General features: G+C 39.4%; 2 protein-coding genes across 4 annotated transcripts in view; both read right to left on the bottom strand.

The window, feature by feature from the left end:
- LOC137292352 (uncharacterized) overlaps positions 1–8,716 on the bottom strand; it is a 45,441-nt gene extending 36,725 nt beyond the window's left edge. Inside the window, exons 1-5 of one of the 3 annotated variants that reach the window (XM_067823827.1) lie at positions 8,541–8,716; positions 5,975–6,127; positions 5,279–5,383; positions 2,813–3,311; positions 1,441–1,482 (exon numbers count right to left, since the gene is read on the bottom strand). In XM_067823827.1, the coding sequence (XP_067679928.1) occupies positions 1,441–1,482; positions 2,813–3,311; positions 5,279–5,383; positions 5,975–6,127; positions 8,541–8,587 (846 nt within the window). In that variant the 5' untranslated portion in view covers positions 8,588–8,716. The remainder of the gene's footprint in view (positions 1–1,440; positions 1,483–2,812; positions 3,312–5,278; positions 5,384–5,974; positions 6,128–8,540) is intronic. The other 2 variants (XM_067823825.1, XM_067823826.1) reach the window with 2 other exon arrangements.
- A 3,985-nt stretch (positions 8,717–12,701) lies between these two features.
- On the bottom strand, positions 12,702–19,459 carry LOC137279793 (uncharacterized). The gene is made up of 5 exons (XM_067811839.1): positions 19,404–19,459; positions 17,398–17,474; positions 16,462–16,761; positions 15,409–15,708; positions 12,702–15,167 (listed from the first exon to the last, which is right to left on the bottom strand). Exons 2-5 carry the CDS (start codon positions 17,462–17,464, stop codon positions 15,040–15,042), a joined length of 795 nt encoding a protein of 264 aa, XP_067667940.1. The 5' UTR covers positions 17,465–17,474; positions 19,404–19,459; the 3' UTR covers positions 12,702–15,039.
- Between the last annotated feature and the right edge of the window lie 2,786 nt (positions 19,460–22,245).

Here is a 22,245-nt window from a genome sequence, read left to right as displayed (position 1 = left end):
ACATCATCATTACTCCACAAAACACCTAGATAAAACACAAAGATTGGAAGCTTGATGATACATAAGGATCAATGCTCAAATTGACATCCTGTGATCAGATTAGCTTACAGTGTGGATCACTGGATTGTCTGATCCAGCCTTAATTATTTACACATGGATCAGTATACAGATCCGCACATGAAGAAACATTTATCGTCATTACATCCTCAATGGAGTGGTGGGGTAGGCTAGTGGTTACAGCATTTGCTTTTCTCATCAAAATCCTGGGTTAGATCAGCAAACATGGATACAATGTATCCAGCCAATATCTGATATTGTCCACTGTGATATTGTTGGAATATTCCTAAAACCATATTCAGTCACTTGCTCACCTTACCAACATATTTACTGATTGTTAGCACAACACATTACACAACACAGCACATTACACAACACAACACATTACACAACACAACACATTACACAGCACAACACACTACACAACACAACACATTACACAACACAACGCATTACACAACACAACACAACACATTACACAACACAACACATTACACAGCACAACACATTACACAACACAACACATTACACAACACAACACATTACACAGCACAACACATTACACAACACATTACACAACACAACACATTACACAACACAACACAACACAACACAACACAACACATTACACAACACAACACAGTACACAGCACAACACATTACACAGCACAACACATTACACAACACATTACACAACATATTACATAAAACATTTAGCAACACAACAGATGGAAACACCATACAATATATTTCTTTAATTAATACACTCATTTCTCTGAGTGACTAAAGCATTCACTCATCTTCAGTGTGCGAAATAGTTTTCAAATTGTGCTAGTCACTCAAGCTATATAGTCTTAAAGTTACTAGCCCACCAAATATTTTCCACTAGCCCAAATTTGTCATATAAACATAGGTTTCCTCATTCAGTCGCTAATATGATGAATATTTCTACCAGGCCATAATCATGCATGATTTAAACGTACTGTAGTCTAACAAGCTGGAGAGAGGCATATATTTATTTATAAAATGACCCTCATAAAAATTCACTTGCCAGTCAGGCCAGTGATTGTGGAAATTTACTGGTCTGACTGGGTTTTCACTAGATACGAGCAAGTGGGCACGTGGCTATTTCGCACACTACTCTTCATGCCAAAGACCCAGCTTCAAATCCCTAAACAAGTACAGAGTGTGAAACACTTTTCTGATATCCACCACCATAACATGGATGGAAAAATGCCCCAAACAGCATAGAAGTCATTCACTCGCACACATCACCACAAAAATGAAGTTCAAGAAAAGATTGCAATCCAGCATCTGTTTAAACCTAGTTCCATCACCACAGGCCACCTCAAACAGATTCCTAGAACCTAAATCACAACTTACCGACACATCTTCAGGCTCAATGTCCAGTAGTGGCTTGGCATACTGAAACAAGATACATCATACACAGTTCTCAATTCCTGGAATTGGAAGCCAAACAACGACTGCTGGGTCTTAACCCCCCAGGGGTGTGGACTCTACATATAAAAAACTGTCACATATTTTCTGTTCCCTTTTAAGCTTTTCTCAAGGTATCAGTTTTATGAATTCTACCAAACGGGATGTGATGTGGGCAATCGGTGGGATATCTTGATTTTCTTCAACAGCAACCTGGAGATTAGTATCATGAGAGAAGAAGACAGTGTTCCTAACGGTTACGACATCTTAAGTGGGTGTAAGGGGCTTGCAACGCAAAAAATGGTACCAAGGTACCGGATACATAGTATCACTATTGGGGTCTTAACACTATATAAGAGGAAAGGACTGTAACACACCAAATTCATTTCAGGGAAGTCAACAATGCTCACTGTATATCCACCTTTAAAGGTACGCACTCCAGATGAATAGATTTGCAACGCAAAAAATGGTACCAAGGTACCGGATATATAGTATCACTATTGGGGTCTTAACACTATATAAGAGGAAAGGACTGTAACACACCAAATTCATTTCAGGGAAGTCAACAATGCTCACTGTATATCCACCTTTAAATGTACGCACTCCAGATGAATAGATTTGCAACGCAAAAAATGGTACCAAGGTACCGGATATATAGTATCACTATTGGGGTCTTAACACTATATAAGAGGAAAGGACTGTAACACACCAAATTCATTTCAGGGAAGTCAACAATGCTCACTGTATATCCACCTTTAAAGGTACGCACTCCAGATGAATAGATTTGCAACGCAAAAAATGGTACCAAGGTACCGGATATATAGTATCACTATTGGGGTCTTAACACTATATAAGAGGAAAGGACTGTAACACACCAAATTCATTTCAGGGAAGTCAACAATGCTCACTGTATATGCACCTTTAAAGTTATGCACTCCAGATGAATAGATTTGTCTTCACATTCGAAGCAGAACTTTTGGAGCTGGCATCCTCGGAAGCTCTAACAACCTCAAATTTTAGATTCCAGGACAAAATCCCTGCTCAGAACCTTTACCAACATATTGACTATCATGTTTATTTCATCACAAACACAAATGAGCAAACCAGACTGAATTGATGACACCTGTGATTGTGCTAATTGGCATTTGGAGAGACTTACCTAACTATCATAATGATTTTACATATATTTTTGCATAGCAAACAGGCCTGTGTCATGCCCGATTGCAATAGAAGGCGTTGGCCTTGACCTGTCCCGCAATGACAATAACCAGCGATCTGATTGGACATATTTTACTGTAAGTTCTGTGGCTCTATATACCTGGTAAGACCTCCTGGGTGGGGTGTAGGCTCTTCGTCGCGGTATTGGTTCTTCATCCGAGTGTTCCCCACCATCCTCGGAATCTGATCCATCTGGTACAGTATGTACAGGCATCACATAAGCATTCAACATCGGTACCGGGTATCCATTCATCGGCCCTGGGTAGCTGTGTATGGGGACTGGATACCCGTTATTCAAAGGTACCGAATTCCTGGCAGGATCATGACGCGACTTGCGGCCCTTCTTTTTGGAAGTGGATCCAGAGAGGCGTAACCGATCTCTGTGAATGTCCTTATACCCTCTGTCAGATTTCTTCTTCTTGTCTCTGCGCTTCTGGTGGCGTCCTGCTCCCTTGGGTGGGGGAGGATAATACATGGGGAACGGCTGACCGTAGACCACAGGGGGCGGGGCATACATGGGGTAAGGTAAGGGGTGGGGCTTAAGTTGGTCATCCTCATCATCGTCAGTTTCTTCTCCCCAGCTGTCGTATTCAGGTGGTCTGTAACCATAGCAACAAGATGGTATAAACTTCAGAAAATGAATATTGCATTTAACAGTATTCATAGACACAGTCATACTCACAAAGGCAGATGCACCACACTTCCCTTAAAAAAATATAATGCATTTCTTTCAACAAAACTATCATCCCTCAGCAGGGCTCTCATAACATTTATTCAACAAAAAACTTTACGTATTTAGATAACAATATTGAATTAAAAAATTCTCTTGCATTAATGCAACAATGCATTAAATTGAGTCTCAGGTTCTCTAACAACCAAGCATTATTTCAAACAAACCCAACAGAGTTATGTCCCTTGGGAAGCTCTTACGAATATCATGTAACACAACTTGCGATTGAGGCCAGTTTGGCAAACACTCTCATCACCATGTGCAACAGTTTTTTAGGTACAGAGAAATCGTTTACATTCCATATATGGCAAGTGTTATCTGTTTGGAAGCTGTTTGCATCTTAGTTTCAATTACCAATCACAGACAATTGATAGACTATATAATAAGTCTTTTATTGTATCGAGCGAAGCGTATGTATCATATCGGCCATAACATTGTCAAAAACATATGACAGTGTGCCTTTAATGATTACTTGGTCTTGTGAGTTGAGAATGGCCCATTCAGGAATAATGCACATTTCAAGCAAAATGCATGCATTTGTGCAGTGTATTGAATAAGGCCTGTACAACTGCCTGAGACAGGCCAGATTTCTGAATGGTCTCAATTTACAGCTAGGCAGCCTGACAGTTTGGTGAAATATTTTGTTAACGTGTTCCATACATCTGACTACATCCAACATATCTTAAAATCTATTTTTCCAAATTGAATTTTACAGTTAAACTTGATATTAGATGAATATTTCTGTTTGGACTTTCATACATTGAACTATCATATTGCCAACTCAAAGCACCACATTGACATATATTGTCACTGAAACAGTGACGCCTTTCAACGTGCAGAGTTCGCAAACTTGGAGTCAGATTTCTTTGTGTTACTAATAACTGAGATATTTTATTTGGTTCATCTGGTCTGGTTAAATCCCTTTTGAGGAAGTAACATTTATAAGTTACCAGCCCTGATGTCTGGCTGGGTTTGAGACTTATTTCACATTGATGTGTGTCTGCATGTTCTGACTACTACTAGTCACTATAGTGCTTGTCTACTCATATTCTCTGAAGCAAATATGTCATCTAACTCAGAGACAGCAGACTGACTGGACCTATCAGAGTCAACCATATTTTGGCATACCAGCATCAAACCCTGACCTTCCTCTCTGTGAGTAGGTGCTGTATCTGCTAGACCATGGAGAAACTTTTAAGGAACAGAGATGACAAAGAAACAGTTGAAACTGCGAAGAACTGGTCCTTTGCATATCAAGTATGCTACATTTTTTTTCATCAGTCTCACAATACCCTACCATACCATCTGCTTCCAACTTAGTCAAAACAAATATGACACTGGAAAACGAAAGCATTCTGTTCAAACAGCAATGATGACTGAGTTTGCCATGACAAGTGCCGAGCAGAAGTCCTTGAAGTGTTTCCCTTACTTATACGACGGACTCTTAAAGTTCCAGTCCAAACTAAAAGTGACAGTTTTCTTTTTCTTTGAAGTTCAGTGATCTTAAATGGTGAACGAATTCAGTTTTGTCTAAGTCTAAGTTTGTACAGAAGACAAAGTAAGTAAATTTTATTGTAGTTTTTTTCTGTGCAAATATTTGAAATAAAATGATTTAAACTTACATTCATTGTTATATATGATCTACAGGGCAAGTATGAAGGACAAGTGGAAAGTTCATATTACTCGCCCTGTAGGGCGAATGCAGATATTAAATTTTTTCGAGCCCTGACAAAGGTTGTTGGCCAAGGTAGCAGTTAGTAAGTTGTTAGTGGAAGAAGAAGACAGGAAGAGTGTAACATCAGTGAAATGACACTACTGTTGTGACATCTGACATACTTGACAAAAGCTTTCCTTGGTTTTACTGGTGGCACTTCCTCGTATCTTCCTTTCCGTAAATTTCTGTGAGTGCTGCGTTCTTCATGTTCTGGAGGTGTGTCGAGCCTATCACAGTAACAGAAAGTACACCACTGTCAGCAATGATGGAATAGTCAGGTGGGACTATGTATGACAACAGAAATTATACTTAAATAACCAACCCAAACAATAACATGTCAAATACTATTTACATTACAGATGACAGGCACAAATAATCTCAGTCACTAATTTCATCTACCAAACTTGACAGAAAGACAGATTAGCAGAAGTGTCCATAGTAGTTTCCAATGTTTACTAGCCAGTCAGCTAACTATACCTCAAAGTTACTAGCCCATGAAATAATTCACTAGCTCAAAATTTGAATGTAGAAACTGGGCAAAAGATTACACAAAAAGATGAGAATATGATATTATCCGCAGGAAACAGGTTTCATCATAAGCTGCTAATACAACAAACATTTTTATCAGGCCATGATCTTGCATGATTTAAAAGAGTATTAAACCTTAACAAGATGGAGAGAGTGATATATTTACACCATGACCCTCTGATTATTCACCAGTCAGTCAGGCCAGTGACATTGGAGATTTTTGCTAGCCACACACTAGTGGCCCTGTGGTTATTCTTGGACAGTGATTAGCAGTACAAATTAAATGTTACCTGGGTAAGTTTGGGGGTGTGGCTCGCCTGTACTTGCCGTAAGGGGGATGGCTATTTCTGGCAGCTGGTGACCTCCGGCCATAGACCGGGGCCCGGGACTTGGGGGCAGAGCTTTTCCTCCCACTCACTAAATGGGTCCTGATTCGACGTAAACTGAAAAAGTGGATGTTTTCTTTCAGCATAGAAAGAATCCAGACCTTTACACAGAATGTGTGTTGGTGGTGACTCACGATATGACATGAAAATTTAATATTCCTTTTGGTAAATGAAAAGGCAAGAGTTTTAAAAGATTGTACTGTTTCGTGTTGTATAGTCATTCATATGCATTGTTAATAAATAGCAATACTTCCGCTGTTAAAGTCAGTCATAACAAACTGTACGATACTTCGACCAAATTTACAGTAAAAAGAGGGGATTACAGGCTGAACTCTCCGCATTGTTCCTTTCAGTGCGGGTATGAGATTCTTGGCGTTATCCCAGGTAGCATGACAGCATTGGCCCAATGCTGTATTACTGCCGCGAGTTACGCTTGTGCCGGCAACGGGGCTCATGGCATTGGCACAGCACTGGGCCACCGCTGGGGAGCCACTGTCTCTCAGCCACCAGCTGGTACCAGCAGATTCCCAGCACTGACCCATGTGTTCTAAATTTAACCTCATTATCAGTTCATCTGCCCGGAGCTACTTTTAGTTGTGAAACTTGAAGATTAACTTACAAATATATCTAAAAAGCCCTTGTCCAGTTTCACACAATCAGTGCACAAGTGTTTTTGCTAAAGATAAAAGTTTATAGTCTAATTATAATTTAATAGAAACTACAAACAATGGAAACATTTGAAACAGGTATTTGCTGCAGACTGTCAACTGAAGAATTTCTCCTTAGAGCGGTATCTTACACCAGTGTTCACTCTTGCACTTGTCCGAGGATTTACAGATTTCAAGTCCCTTTTCCACGTGATATACCAGGATCATTAAAGAAAGGTATAGTCTACTATATTTTCACAGTTTTAAAATATATGCAAACATGTTACTAAAGGATAAATGGGTTATTTGGAAATGGTTGTAATTTGATACGTAAGTGCCACTGAGTTAAACATGGCCATCCTCACGATTTACAGCAGCATTTCATTTCACTACTTTACTTGTCACTGTTTTCTGTAATCAGAAATACATATGCTTTTCGATCAATACCACATTTGGTAACAACTGCATACTTGACTGACTGGGATTGTTAAAATTTCAAATTATATTATGAAAGGAAAGTGTTTGAAACATACAAACTTGATATAGTTAAATATTAATCAAAATTGAAAGGAGCTTCAGAGGTAAGGCAATCTAGAATTGTCAAACTTGTGACTTTATATATGACAATACACAATAATATACATTGAAATGTTTAATGAAATTAGAGAATTATTGATACAGCAGTTTTATGTACTTTTACGTCCAATTTCAACTTCCATTTCAGAAGCAGCACGGGAGAACCCAGTGTGCACAATGGCGTCTGATTGCGAACTGGAAAGCCTCATAAAACTGCAACAAACGTACAATAAACAACTCCATCATCAAAAACTGTGTTCCACAGGAGATATCGCTTGTATGAGATCGTGTGTCAGCTCCGTTTTGACAGTGGACTTTGTACAGTGCCCTGTCAATGAACTTTATGACGTCACAATGCTGTGGCATCACTGCACTGCAAGTCTAATGGTAATACAGTTTTGAGAGTTGTACATTTTCACTGAAAACTAATGAAGCATGATTTTTGATGATGCATAGAATCTCATTTCATTACATATTATTATAAAAGAGAGAATTAAAGTTAAGAAGTTACATTTAATTATTTTGTTTTCTCTTTTCAACCCCATAGATTCAACTATTTATGACATACACACATTTTAGTACTATTGAATTGCATATCTTAAGACAATTCGTAGATATTTGTTAAAGTTCTATTTTTTGTAAGATATATAATGATATGTGAACACATGTTTCGTTTCATAACGTTTTAATTAAACATCTTTTCTTAAACATTCTTGTTAAGAAACCTTAGAATTTAACTTACAGTTGGTAAATACAGTGTTTTAAAGTGTTTTACTGTATCTTTACAAATGCTGATTGTCACTATGACAAGGGATGGATGGCAGAGAAAACCAAGATACGATTTCTTGGCATTAGTCAATGAAGAATCATATATGTAGATTAAAAAGCCAGGATGATATGACTGGCAAAAGGAGGGCACAGTATTGGCTACAGGCTGGCAGGCCATCATTGGCCCAATGATGGTCCACTATTGGCTACATATTGGCATGCCATCATTGGGCCAATGCTGGGCCAACGTTGATAATCAGCACTGGCCCAATGCTGAATGCCAGCATTGGCCCAATTTTTTTTACAGCAGTGGCCCAATGCTGGCCCAATGCTGCCATGCTACCTGGGATGTTCGTCTGGTCTAAACTGTCACACACAGACTGTTAGTTTGAGACTGTGAGAGTCGCTGTGCACCACAGCTCTGCCTCTGGAATGCGCGAAGAAAAGCGATTCGATTCAAGCTATGCTTTTACACTTACGAATCTTGGTGTTCCCTCCAAAAGTGTTCCTTAGCTTCTACCGACATAACCCAAGGGTGTCACATCATCGACGATGTCACAAGCGGCATATATGATAAAGTCGAAGTACTCAAGAAAGTATCTCGTAAAGTTGTTTACATGCCGCCATGGATGCCGAAGCGCCATCTGGTATGCTCAAAGGGGAATAACTCTGCATCAGGAAAATCACAATCCACTAATACTAGAGACCATATAGTAGATGGTCTCTGCTAATACTTTGGGCACAGATAATCTTCTCTTTTATCAATGAATATATATACAACGTTTCAGGACTTGTTCTGGTCCCACCATCAGGTAAAACTCATCAGGTAATATTACTTGAGGTATTATTTTGTTGTTTTTTTATTCGAAGGTTATGTTTTTGTCCATGGCGTCTTCGTTAGTTTTCAGGTAGAAAGAAGTTTTCAGGACAAATTCTCAATGACACACAGTAAATCGGAGCAGTGACAATCTACAACATATAGTCTCCCTGATAGTGGGAACGAAACATGACGTGGCTGGACTAAAAAAAAAGGCGATATTAATTATTACGCTGCGACGCACTTGCTTGACTAGCAGAAAATAATACGTCCTTGCTCCTACGTACATTCGTTCACTGTAATTTATTATTGATGTAATATATTATTTTCAGCAATACAAAGCCCCGTGTGCTGAAAGTCACACTATATATTTTACGCCAAATGGTACCTGGAATTCTGGGAATGTACATACACGTATGGCGATATTAATGATTACGCTGCGACGCACTTGCTTGACTAGCAGAAAATAATACGTCCTTGCTCCTACGTACATTCGTTCACTGTAATTTATTATTGATGTAATATATTATTTTCAGCAATACAAAGCCCCGTGTGCTGAAAGTCACACTATATATTTTACGCCAAATGGTACCTGGAATTCTGGGAATGTACATACACGTATGGCGATATTAATGATTACGCTGCGACGCACTTGCTTGACTAGCAGAAAATAATACGTCCTTGCTCCTACGTACATTCGTTCACTGTAATTTATTATTGATGTAATATATTATTTTCAGCAATACAAAGCCCGGTGTGCTGAAAGTCACACTATATATTTTACGCCAAATGGTACCTGGAATTCTGGGAATGTACATACACGTATGGCGATATTAATGATTACGCTGCGACGCACTTGCTTGACTAGCAGAAAATAATACGTCCTTGCTCCTACGTACATTCGTTCACTGTAATTTATTATTGATGTAATATATTATTTTCAGCAATACAAACCCCCGTGTGCTGAAAGTCACACTATATATTTTACGCCAAATGGTACCTGGAATTCTGGGAATGTACATACACGTGTGTAGAGCCGCACACACGTGTTTTGGTTTCGACTTTGTACCTGTTTTCTCATTTTGGTGTGTGTGATATTTTATTTTTGTTCTGTTTTGCTCTTGTGTTACATAATTTTCTTACCAGTGTAATACTGGTTTCCTACACTTGCCTTTTTCGTCTTGACGTTGTTTATTAATTATTTATTTATTTATTTATTTATTTATTTATTTATTTATTTATTTATTTATTTATTTATTTATTTATTTATTTATTTATTTATTTATTTGTAAATCTAATTATGCGCATAAAATATAGACTGTTAAAACTCCAATAATATCATTTACTTTTAACTGGTTCGAGGTGAATATGAACTAGTGGGCAGAAGAAAGTGAACACTTTTATTAATGATCGATAAAATCAAAGCAAATTATATGTTTTAAAGTGATAGTACATTTAATGAAGCCATCATTTGGGACAATTCACCAACAGTGTCTATGAGAAACACATCACACATGAAGAGCACGTGTCATGTTATGGACAGAGGGGTAGGAATAGCACAGTTCTCAGATACAACAAGAGTCAATCATAGAATGTCTCAGTCATTTCAGGTCTCTGGTCAGGCATACGCACCTTTAGTTACGAGAGTGACCACCTCTAGCAACACTCATCGTCTCGTCGATGTCGCCAGCCTACGAATGACGTCATTCGAAATCCTATTCCACTCGACCCCGAGCGAGTCTGCAAGTTATTGTCAGCTAGCTTGGGGTCAGAGAAAATGAAGTGCAGTAGTTCAGTCTATCCTCAGTTTCGCATGTGAATAAGGTGTTCAGAATTCGAGTCTATGACGGCATATAGTTTCATGCAAATCATTTCATCCTTTGTGAGTGTGAGTGAGTGAGTTTAGTTTTACGTTATTTTTAGCAATATTCCAGCAAAATCACCGCAGGAAACTAGAAATAGTCTTCACGCATTGTAAACGTTATGCCCGCTTGTTTTGTCAGTCAAGACGTGATGAGGAAGTTTTACAACGATGTCGAATTGGCTATAGGCGTTATACACATGGCGGCTCTCAGTTCAAAACGGGTGTAGACAGACCTCCTGTGTGTGTCTCTTCGATGAAGTGTTCACAATCAAGCATATTCTGCTTGACTGCATGGACTTTTCAGCCACATTTGAATCGCATTACGAAGCGACAAAAATGAAAGACCGGACACGTCATTGTCAGCTACCAGAGGGAAGTCGACCTGTATTATAAACTGTCGCTTTGTCATGTGAATAACGGATTGCCTGCTTTTCAATTTGGTGCAGCGATATTGTCTGTTTTTAGATGATAATGTAATGAATATATATGTTTTCAAAATAAAACTCATTTGTACTTTGTACTCAAATGTGTATGCATTAACGCAGGCTTGATCTCGTCACTCTATGGCTGGAATAATGCCGATATGTGACGAATATTCCACCTCAACTCAACTATAAATCAGCAAATATGCGAATCAGGTAAGTAAACATATACAGTGGAAGCTGTCTAAACCGGCACTCATTGGGACTGAAGAAATAAATCCGGTTTACTTCCGAAGTAGCCTGTTGTTAGGTCAGTTAGTCAATTAATTTTCCAGCGACGGGGACAGGTGAGTCCATGACACAAGACGAGAAGAATATTTAGGTTAAGATCGCATTCTCATTCTTCACTGTTTCTCTCCACGAATAGGGACGATGGGATAACGAAATGGTTAAAGCGTCAGCTCGTCACGCTGAAGACGCGGGTTCGATTCCCCGCATGGGTAACAATGTGTGAAGCCCATATTTGCTGTTCCCCACCGTGGTACTGCTGGAATACTACTAAAAGCGGCGTAAAAACATACTCATTCTCTTTCATACTCATTCTCTTTTCACGAATAAAACCTTTAGCAACAATATTGATTATTCAGTTTCGGTTTTAATGTCAGTGTGACCGACCCGAATCATTTGTATACATCGTGACTTCACTTCCCCTGAATGCGGGATTTTACAAAGCATGTTTGTGCTAAAATCGCTATTGACAATTTCAATAGATGACCCCCATGAAGGAAATGAAAACTAGAGACGGACTATTCATGTTTTAGTTTCGGCTAGATGTTTTTTTGTTTTTGTTTTTATTTTCTGGGGTTTCTTCGTTTTGTTTTTTTCTGAAGTGCATTTCGCGAGGTCATGAGTCTTACGAATGCGTGCATAGAACTTTGACCCAGGATAACTGCCGACACATTCCTGCTGCTGTCGCGTGATTGGCTGATGTGATGTGTGTTCTTGTGTATCCATTTTCCAGTTGAGTAAGTGAGTTTATCGCCGCACTCAGTAAATATTCCAGCTATACGGTGGCGGTCTGTAAATAATCGAGTCTGGACCAGACAATCCAGAGATCAACACCATGAGCATAGATCTCAGCCACTAGTCGCCTTTTATGGCAAGCATGGGTTAGCAAGGCCTATTCTACCCCGGACCTTTACGGGTCATTTCCCAGTTGAAAGACTACTTCAACTAAAAGTCTCCACAATAGCTATAAGTTAACTCGATATGTATACTTAACCATGAAGATTCAGGTTAGAACTGATCTTCATCGACCCATGCCGGGATTGGATGGTCATGCTGGCTGACTTGGTTGACACATGTCATCGGTTTCCAGTTGCGTAGACCGATGCTCATGCTGTTGGTCACTGAACTGGACATGACTCGATTATTTCCAGGCTGCCGCCATATAGCTGGAATATTGCTGAATGCGGCGTAAAACTAAGATTACTCACTCACTCACGATATCTAAAATAAACAGAAAAAAATCCACGTGGAACCATCAAACAATAAACTTTATACAGATAGCATATACATTTTTAAACTGAGTTTACATATCAATATAACGTTCCGCAAAAGTATTACTATGGTAGAACATAAGACGGCAATTCAAATACAAATGCAGGGTTAAATAAACTCAGTAATTACAGCCATATTGTGACGAGAACAATACATAATTACATAGTGTTTCAGGAAAATTAGAAACTAAAAACCTGTTGGCGAGAAACAGTAAAATCACTTGTATACAACAGATAAATACAATACAGGACAATACAATACAAAGAGGGGCCATATAGATTGCCTTCAAGTGAGACATTTAGTGAGTGAGTTTGGTGTGACGCCGCCAATTTTTTCTAGGATTGCGCATTGTTTCTGGAATGTTTTACAAGACCATGGTGTGCGTGGATGTCATGCAGCACGAATATCAGGCACAATGATTGTTTCTCCCGTGTAAAGCATGAGTACAGCATGTGACTATAAAAAAAACCCAAATGAATGTCACAATTTCAAAACCGATCTTTGCACAGTACACGAAAATGGGACGTTTCAACGATGCCGAGCGAAATCAGGCAACTGGACGATTGCAAGCTGGCGAATCAAAGAGATCTCATACACCCGCAGATTGGAACTTGTGCTTGCCCAAGGCAATCTGACGGCCAATCGATACATCGACCAGATTATCCGTCCGCACGTTCTTCACCTGGTTGACCGTCAACAGCAGCTCTCCCAATAGGACAACGCCAGGCCCCACACAGCACGTGCCAACGTGGACTACCTGTCCCATAACAACATCAATACCCTTCCCTGGCCTCCAGATCCCCTGATCTAAACCCGATCGAACACCTTTGGGATCAGATGGATAGACGGGTACGTCGACGTCGTAATCCGCCACAGAATCTTCAACACTTGTTCCACACTCTGCAGGAAGAATGGAGAAGGATTCCATAACAAAATATCCAACGACTGATTCGATCTGTACCCAGGAGGTGTCGGGTAGCGGTAGCAGCTGGAGGTGGTCATACGAGGTACTAACTTCAGCACCACTTGGTGGACAGCAGTAATGACTATGATGACTGTTATTCTCTTGAAATATGGACAGGATAGCAATGCATTGCTCTACAAAATTCCATTCATTTATCTTTGTTTTCTGCTTATCTACACGTCCTTGCAAAACACCAAATTTTCATTGATATTTGGGTTTTGCGTTTCCTGTTTTCAAGAGTGTGCACCCGACATGATCTGAAGTCTGCTGAATCTTAACTCAAACTATGTAATGAAAACATACAACGGTTTACACTTACATTTGTACATAGTCTTTCAAAGTTCATCTTAATATAGTTCAATGTTAATGTTAACTCTTAGATACTATTACACAACAATCAAAAAGATTTTCTTAATTATTGCAATTGTTTCACTCTTTACCACCTTGTCTGTACTTCTTGCATTATGAATCTGAATACAGTACTAAGGCTGGTCAAAAAGATCCAGGCCTAAGTAACTTCTAGACTGGTGACACCAACTAATGTTAGGAGTGTGTTCTAACAGTGTTCTTCATCAACATTTCCAGTTAGTTTACTCAAATAGATCACCTAGTTCAAAAGCAATTGGTTCTTGAAACATACTGGGGTATACATACCAAGTACAGCAGATTAAACTCTTCATTATCAGCATAGCGTTTTCCACGGAGATGTCCCTTCAATGTTGGAAATAGGTGAAAGCACCCAACCAAGCGGGAAATTAGCGAAATTAGCTATAGCTACAAACTACAAACTAGCTACTCCAGAAATGGGCTTAATATATTGTACATATATGGGGAATCGAACCCGGATCTTCAGCGTAACGAGCGGATGCTTTAACCCCAAGACCATCCCACCAGCTCTGTTCGCCAATCACCTAAACTCGAAATGTCTCGATTCTGCTAAATTAAAAAGTCTAATTCCACATCTTTGTGGGGCGAAAAACAAATCAAACTTCACAAAAAGTGAATGTGTCTAAACATGTAGTCATTTTTTCCAGCGATGATGTATAATCACTGAGTGAATCAGACATTAAACTTAATCACTGAAAATTTCAGGAATTACACGTAATTCACTGTAGCATAATTACATAAGCTGGTGACAATCACATCTCATGATTCCAATATTGACTGGATTCAGTTCATTGTTGGATATCCTATTCCAAATGTACAAAGACCTGTTTCAGTGCTGCTATACCTGTGAATCAGACTCGGCCTTAGTATCAAGGAATCGATGTGAAAGAGTCAATAATACATTAGCTGGCATGCTCTGACATGCACGTTGTTGTGGATATTTGCATTGGATCAAATATTCTGATTACGTGAGCGTAAGCAGGAAAGCAATGGAGATGGCGAGCGAGGACACTTCTCCCCTGGTGGCTGGTGTGTCGCTGCTGTCACGTATCTGATTTGATGGTGGAGAAGATTCTCCTGTTCCTGTGGTTGCTGTAGAGAAAAGAGCACAATTAGAAACCATTTATATAATGCACTGCACAGTCTTAAACCTCTTCTAGCGTTAAAAGGGCGGGGAAACCAGCAACGGGCTTCACACTTTGAACCCATGTGGGGAATCAAAACCGGATCTTCCGCGTGTCGAGCGAACGCTTTAACCGCTTTTGACTACCTCACCACCCTACTAGATATGTAGAATTGAGGTCAAAGAATCCACAGCAACAATATATCTCACCCAAAATAAGTTGGCCAAGACTGCCGCATCCTTCACTGTGTTTCTTATCTGCGCTTTCGAAGACTATCGTCACATTTCCGGAATGCCCTTCACGTAGTTGCAGCGTTGTCACAAGCGTCTCCTTCGTCATTTCCCTAACGGATTTACTTATGGAGATGATCTGAATATTTCCAACAACCAGGATAATCTTTGCAAGATCGGTGGAGAAGTAGTCTGTGATGTTTACCGTCAGCGTGATGACGTCATCAACTCGAAGTGCACTTGTATTCCTATTGACAGCCATGGTGCACGATGGTATCTCTGAAATGAGTGGGATGTTACTTTGGGTACCACGATCACTTTATTTACGTGGATACAAGGGTTTTTGGCAGTAAGAATTACACAGACTCGTAACACTGATACACTTCTGTTGGGTGATATATACTTAGGAGATAAACATGTGTTGGTCAATTTCCAGCGATTACTGGGTATTTGAAGGACGGAAATTCATTTTGAACCGACGGCAATAGCCGGTGGATTATTATTCAGATGAAGTATTTCCGTGCTTCAAATACTCAATTACACCTGGAAATCAGCCAACACATGTTAATGGACATTGTAAAGACAAAACTACAGGCCCACGAGGGTTTTACTGTGTGTACTCATGGACATCGAGTATGGGTACAGCAGTGAAGTGTCAGCGGGTTCCCCTGGTGGCGCCAGGAACTTTATTTGTGACGTCAGTCCGCTCATACGTCACAATATGGCTTGAATGACGTCACCACGCAACAATACAATTAGTTCGGTAATTTATGGGAATCGAATACCATTCGATCATTTTTTAACAAATATCAGATTAAAGAACACGTTGACTTAGGAAATAAACCTCATGTGTTGGCCAATTTCCGTGTGTTACTGAGTATTTGAAGCAAGGGAATGCATTTGGAACCGACGGCGTCATGTTTTTCAACCAATCAGATTACAGAACACAGTGACTTTTGGTTTTCAATTTTGGTTACAATTGTTTGTCAACAACACGGGTTTTACGGGTTTCCCAGGGTAACTTATACGTACTTGCAATGACGACGTCACACGTTGCTGGCGTTGGGGAGTCTGCATCGCTGACACACTTCCATGCTCCTGCGTGTGTCTTAAGAGCATGGGGTATTGTGAGGACACTTTGACTGGCATTGAGGACAGTCGAGTTGAAGTTTCCCAAGTTTATACACAGTCTGTCAGTCAGATTGCACGAGGCAGCAGTGTTTCCATCAGGAGTCGAGTAGGCATGAGCGTTGGTCGAACCAGCTCCAATGCAAGTCAAAGTCACAGGCGACCCCAGCTCGCTGATTGGTGGACATATAAGTTCAGATGTACCTGAGATTTAATAATTGACAGTAACTGTACGAAGAGGTTGGAAAGCAAGTGGAAGGTAAAAGCTAGCCTCTTGTAAAGACAAATAAAACCGCAAACCATATGTTCATGTTTACATCTGTATGAGTGAGTGAGTGAGTTTAGTTTTACGCCGCACTCAGCAATATTACAGCTATATGGCGGCGGTCTATAAACAATCGAGTCTTGACCAGACAATCCAGTGAGTAACAGCATTAGCATCGATAACACGTGTTATAGTTGAGCTTTTACGACAAGCATTCGTTCCTGACGACTTATAATTAATCTAACCCGGGTTTCCAAAGGTGAAGGTTGCACTGTAGACAACATGACCATGGATATTGATAATGGCGTGCAAAAGCAATATAAATAGGCACGAAATACAATATTACTTTATTTTATTTGACACATGATCACAAACCGAAAGCAGTTTGTTGGACCATTTTTCTGTCAATGAAGGACGTTTGCTCTTCAGGATGGTAACCTAAATCTTGAAACTTAATGAAAGTATTTTTGTCTTCGCGTAAAAAGATATAATTATCATCTTTCTCCATGTAGGAAAGCACATATTATCGCAGCTGGATTGTCCGTTTTCTTTGAATACAAACGATTGGTGCTTACTGTAGACTGTGGCGACTATCTTCAACATGAAGACGATTGTAAAGGGTCCACGTCTTTGTTCTGCCATGGATTATCAGCTGTGAAATAGGAACATCAGAATTATGACTGTATGATTTTATCATAGTTAATGATGCTCGTGGCCGGTGCGTGCGTGGGTGCGTGTGATGTGCTTGAGTACTGTGTCTGCTATCTAAGGGTGCGAACAAACACGTGATTAAATGTCTGCCAATACTGTCAGATGTTCATTCGTACATTGCTCTATCAGTGGCGCTGAAGAACGTACCTATTATATTCTAATCGTGCATTTTGACTGAGAATTAGGTAATTCCTTTATGTGCTTCTTTTCTCCCACCTCAACCAATCAGAACAACGGAGAAGATATATATGAATACAGAAACGTTTCTTCACAAAATGTGTAATATATGTACTGACGAACAGGCATAGTAGGCATAGTTTATTTCGAACTTCTTTAGTTGGTTTCACAAGACATGACAAACAAGTACACAAGAATGAGGTGAGCGGACTTCCAGTTCAACCCCAGGGCCTTTCCTACGAGAGGCATAATCCTGCTCGCGGTCGTCCCTCTCGCTCGTGACTCCACTCACACCTTCAGTATAGATGTGAGCATACATATATATGCAGTTTTTAACAACAATAGACAGGCAAAGATTCAACAATGGACAGATAGAGAAAAATAGTACTTCCTTCTACAGTTGATGTGGTGACAGACAGAGCCAAGGGGGATGGCCAATAAAGGCCATAAATGTCCTACACAGTAATTAATGGAAGTGACAAAGAGGAACAGGGTAGCTGACAAAACAAAGTACTCTGCCGTAATGATAAAGATTAAGAATGCAGATTGAATAACAATAACTACATCTAGTTACATAGGTTTTGGTCTTTAGAAATATTTGGTCCTGAAGTAAACACTATAACAAAGACATTCAGCATATCTGGTCTGGTTTCAGTATATCCTGGTACCAGAGACTATAGTTAATCTCTATGATCCATTACTGGATGGTAAATATTTTAGCAGCATCTTTGAATTTGCCTAGTTTCTGTCTCACCGAGTGCTACTTAAAATACATGTGTTGGCTGCCTGATGACAGACATAATTAAATGTTTGAAAGCACTCAGTAAACCTTTCGTCATTGGTGTACTAGACCAGACACACGATATGATTATCACGTCTGAAAATAATTAATTATTGTCTGCAGTGTTAATGCAGAGCTTCTACTGCACGTAAAAGCAGAAAGGAAGGTGATATTTATGGAGCATCGATAACTAATTACCCTCACCATTTCGTCTCACATACCATTTTCAAATAGAACAAAGAGTTCCGTTCTCCCCATGTATATGATGGCTGCTTTGTAGAAGAGTTCCCTCTGTGCCATGTTTGTACAATACCAATGACTATATCAGCACCTTATGTATTTCACCTCTTGATTAATTTCCTGAAGCGGTACCTTACTAATATAGTAAACAGATACACAACAGTAATCGCCACCATTTCATGCTTTGTTTCACTACATTCCGCCATTACCAATGCATATATGCATGCGACTTGCACTGCAGTGGTGACTGAGCTGGTGTCTAGGTTCAGGTAGCTAACGAATTATGTAATTAGATTGTAGATTGGGCCATGATGTATGCTTTCACACGCCGCACTCAGTAATATTTCAGCTATATAGCGACGGTCTGTAAATGTCCGATGTCATGTGTCAGGCAAGACAGCGAGCCAAAGCACCCGGTCCCGTTAGTCGCCTTTTACGACAATCATAGTCTCCTTTTGTTGCTGAAGGCCTATTCTATCTCATATCTTCACTGGTCTGATATGCAGAGATCGATGAGGCAGTTGTTTCGTACCACGAGAATCACTTCTCAAACTGCCTTTACTATCTATAGCGTTTACACCCGGATGCCTCATATAAACATAGATACACTGAAGTATGGTTGTACTCGAACCTCCAAATATCTCACAACTGATGTAATAACATCTTACTCACCTCTATGACGCCATAACACTCGTTTTATACAGTATAGTCAAGGTAGAACATGCTGTCAGGGAAACTATGGACGTAATCAATCGATAACCGTTGCTGTGAACACACGAATACCCGACTTGCCAAGAAAGCGTTATACCACAATGCCTGAAAAGCATGAAGGCTGAGTTGATCCGAATCATTAGAGATGAATTGCCCATATGGAGGCAACGCGGAACGGACCACCCGATCCCGTTAGTCGTCTCTTGCGACAAGCACTGGTTACTGCAGACCAATTCTAAACCGGGTCTCCAAGGGTAAAAGTTGTACTATAGACAACATGACCATGGATATGGTTAGTGACTTGTAAAATATAGATAGACCAGAAATACAATACAATTTTATTTTATTTGACACATAATCGTAAACCTAAAACCCTTTCTTATGCCATTATTCTGTCAAGGAAGGAAGTTTATTCTCCAAACCGATAACATAAATCATGAAACTAAATTATAGTACTTTTGCCCTTCGCGTAAAATGATTTAATAAATATATTTCCCCGATGGATTATCCAGGCACTCTCCTGATTTGCGCCAAGAGAACGGGCTGTACAAACCAAAAGCACGGACAACAATGGGGACTTTTACGACAGTGTTCTTGGGATACAAGCAAGACATTTCAAAGGTGAAGTCATTTTTATGACGTGTGACGTTGAAAAGAATTGTACTTTTTTCAGCATTTCAAAAGAATTTTAAATGTCCTGGAATCCATGTTGTTTGGGGGTAAAGCTCAGCAGGTTTATTCTACCTTGATAGGAGTTGTAGTTATCAGATTATCCGAAGTTATCGGAGTCTCATGGGCTTTTTTCTCAAGCCCACAGGCACATGGTGTGCTAATCAGCGGGATTGTACTATGAGTATGGTAGGAAGTAGGACATTATTTCATACTATCAAACTGACCCATTTGAGCGGTACCTTTAGACTTCACAATTGCGTGGATATGTGCGCTATATAAATATCCTACATATACATTATGTGCCAGTTGAAGTGACACTTTCCCTGTTACCAGTTTAACGGACACTAGCGTTCTTCAACTCTTTGGCATAGTGTTCTGCCACTCCTCTGAGGAGTCCACTTTCATGTATGTTAGAGGGATTATGGACTTTACACAAGTGCACATTTCCATTTCTTGAAACTGAAGATTGTTTTGATGTCTAGATTCAGGTGGGGGCTATATAAGCTCTCCATATCAAAGAAGAAAACCTGCTTATTGGGAATAATTTGGTAGGGCAGAAATAATTGTCTGATCAGATTATGAGCCTAGCTCTTCTGAAAACTACTGAAAATCTTGAACAGGAAATTCCGGATATCTTGTGTTGGTACTTAAACAAAGTATAAGTTTGGAGAATATTTTGATTCCAGATAGCACTTGGCTGGCACTTTCGCGGTTCAGATGAAGGCATTCATATACTGTGTTGTTCTTGGTTGTGTTTGAAGTTTCACAGTGTGTTTTGTCCATACGTGAGCCTTTAATGCAACAGAAATGTTTTGTACACTACTCATCCTACCTCATGTGATTGTTCTTTCTAAAGTTTGATGGCACTGCTGACAAGTTACGTAGTTCTGAATTTTCAACTAAGTTATATTTGGCAAACGACTTATTTCAAGAGGATCATATGTTTAATTTGTATACAGATTTAGTAGGTCATGATAAAGATGTAGGTGACACTGTCCCAATGAAGCAGTATCCATGACAGATGAATCCAACCAAGCTCGAAGACTTGAAGAATGAGGTACACTACAGGCTTGAGAATAACACTAATAAACAATATCAAAGTGCCTGGACTTCAAAATGCATTCTTCATGCTGCACTGATATGAAAAAAAAGAGACTTGTTTCTGAAAGTGGCTTTATCCCAAACAATTAACAATTAAGTTCCCTGTTTCCCCGAACTAAAAGGAATCGAAAAGGAAAAGATCTTATGGTAGCCGCAACAAATATTGAAGACAATGTCCAGCAGATAACAGAGGCCCTCAGCTATTGAATGGTTTATACCTAATATATGTTAACTGTGAGTGAGTGAGTGAGTTAAAAGTTATCGTCACATCGGCAATATTCTAGCCATATCGTGACGAGAACGATTAATTACAAAACTACACATTAATCATTGGCACATTATAAAAACCTGTCAACGAAGGGCGGTAAAACCAACTAGAATATCACAGAGAATGTAAAACTAGTATTTAGGTCTAAAACATTTCAACTACGGAGGACAATACAGTATAAAAATGGGCTATAGATTGCCAACAACTGAAGGTAGATCACCATACTAAGGACCATGGGGACTTACATTACTTCTGCTACCTACGTGGACCTTAGTTGGATTTACACCATCTCTTCAACCATTGGCTTTTATGCGGTGAATCGGCCATACATTAAAATGACAAAAATAGTACGATTAAAAACCCTGGAAAACGTAAATTTACATCAAGTGTTACGGGACGTATGTACCCTCTGAAGAAGGCAATAATTTTAGAGTACTTTAACCCCCTTTGAGGATACAGCCACTAACAAATTGAGCTACTAATTTAAACTTCCAATCAGAAAATACCTAATATCTATTTACAAATCAGTTAACAGATCTAATTCTTTTTAAAATGCAATAGTTAAATGAGAACTAGTATTGTTTAAAGGGTTCTTCATAGTCCTTGATTTGAAATAGTTTTCGCTCGTGATGGAATACTCAACACAGTCAAGTAAGATATACTTGACTGTGATTCAAATCTGGACTGACATCCCAAGTAGGTGTAACCAATATACCGTTTTATTTCATGTAATTTATTTATACCTACTTGGGTGTCCCACTT

The sequence above is a fragment of the Haliotis asinina genome, chromosome 1, assembly GCF_037392515.1.
Source record: "Haliotis asinina isolate JCU_RB_2024 chromosome 1, JCU_Hal_asi_v2, whole genome shotgun sequence".
Taxonomy (NCBI): Eukaryota; Metazoa; Mollusca; class Gastropoda; order Lepetellida; family Haliotidae; genus Haliotis; species Haliotis asinina.
Note: the sequence above shows the minus strand (reverse complement) of the source record. Positions and strands in the feature narration are given on the sequence as shown.

Coding starts and splice junctions, on each gene's coding strand:
- LOC137279793 (XM_067811839.1), bottom strand. CDS start 17,464: ATGGCAGAACAAAGACGTGGACCCTTTACAATCGTCTTCATGTTGAAG. Junction 16,762..17,397: donor GATAGTCGCCACAGTCTACA/GTAAGCACCAAT, acceptor ATTAAATCTCAG/GTACATCTGAACTTATATGT. Junction 15,709..16,461: donor GTGTGACGTCGTCATTGCAA/GTACGTATAAGT, acceptor CACTCATTTCAG/AGATACCATCGTGCACCATG.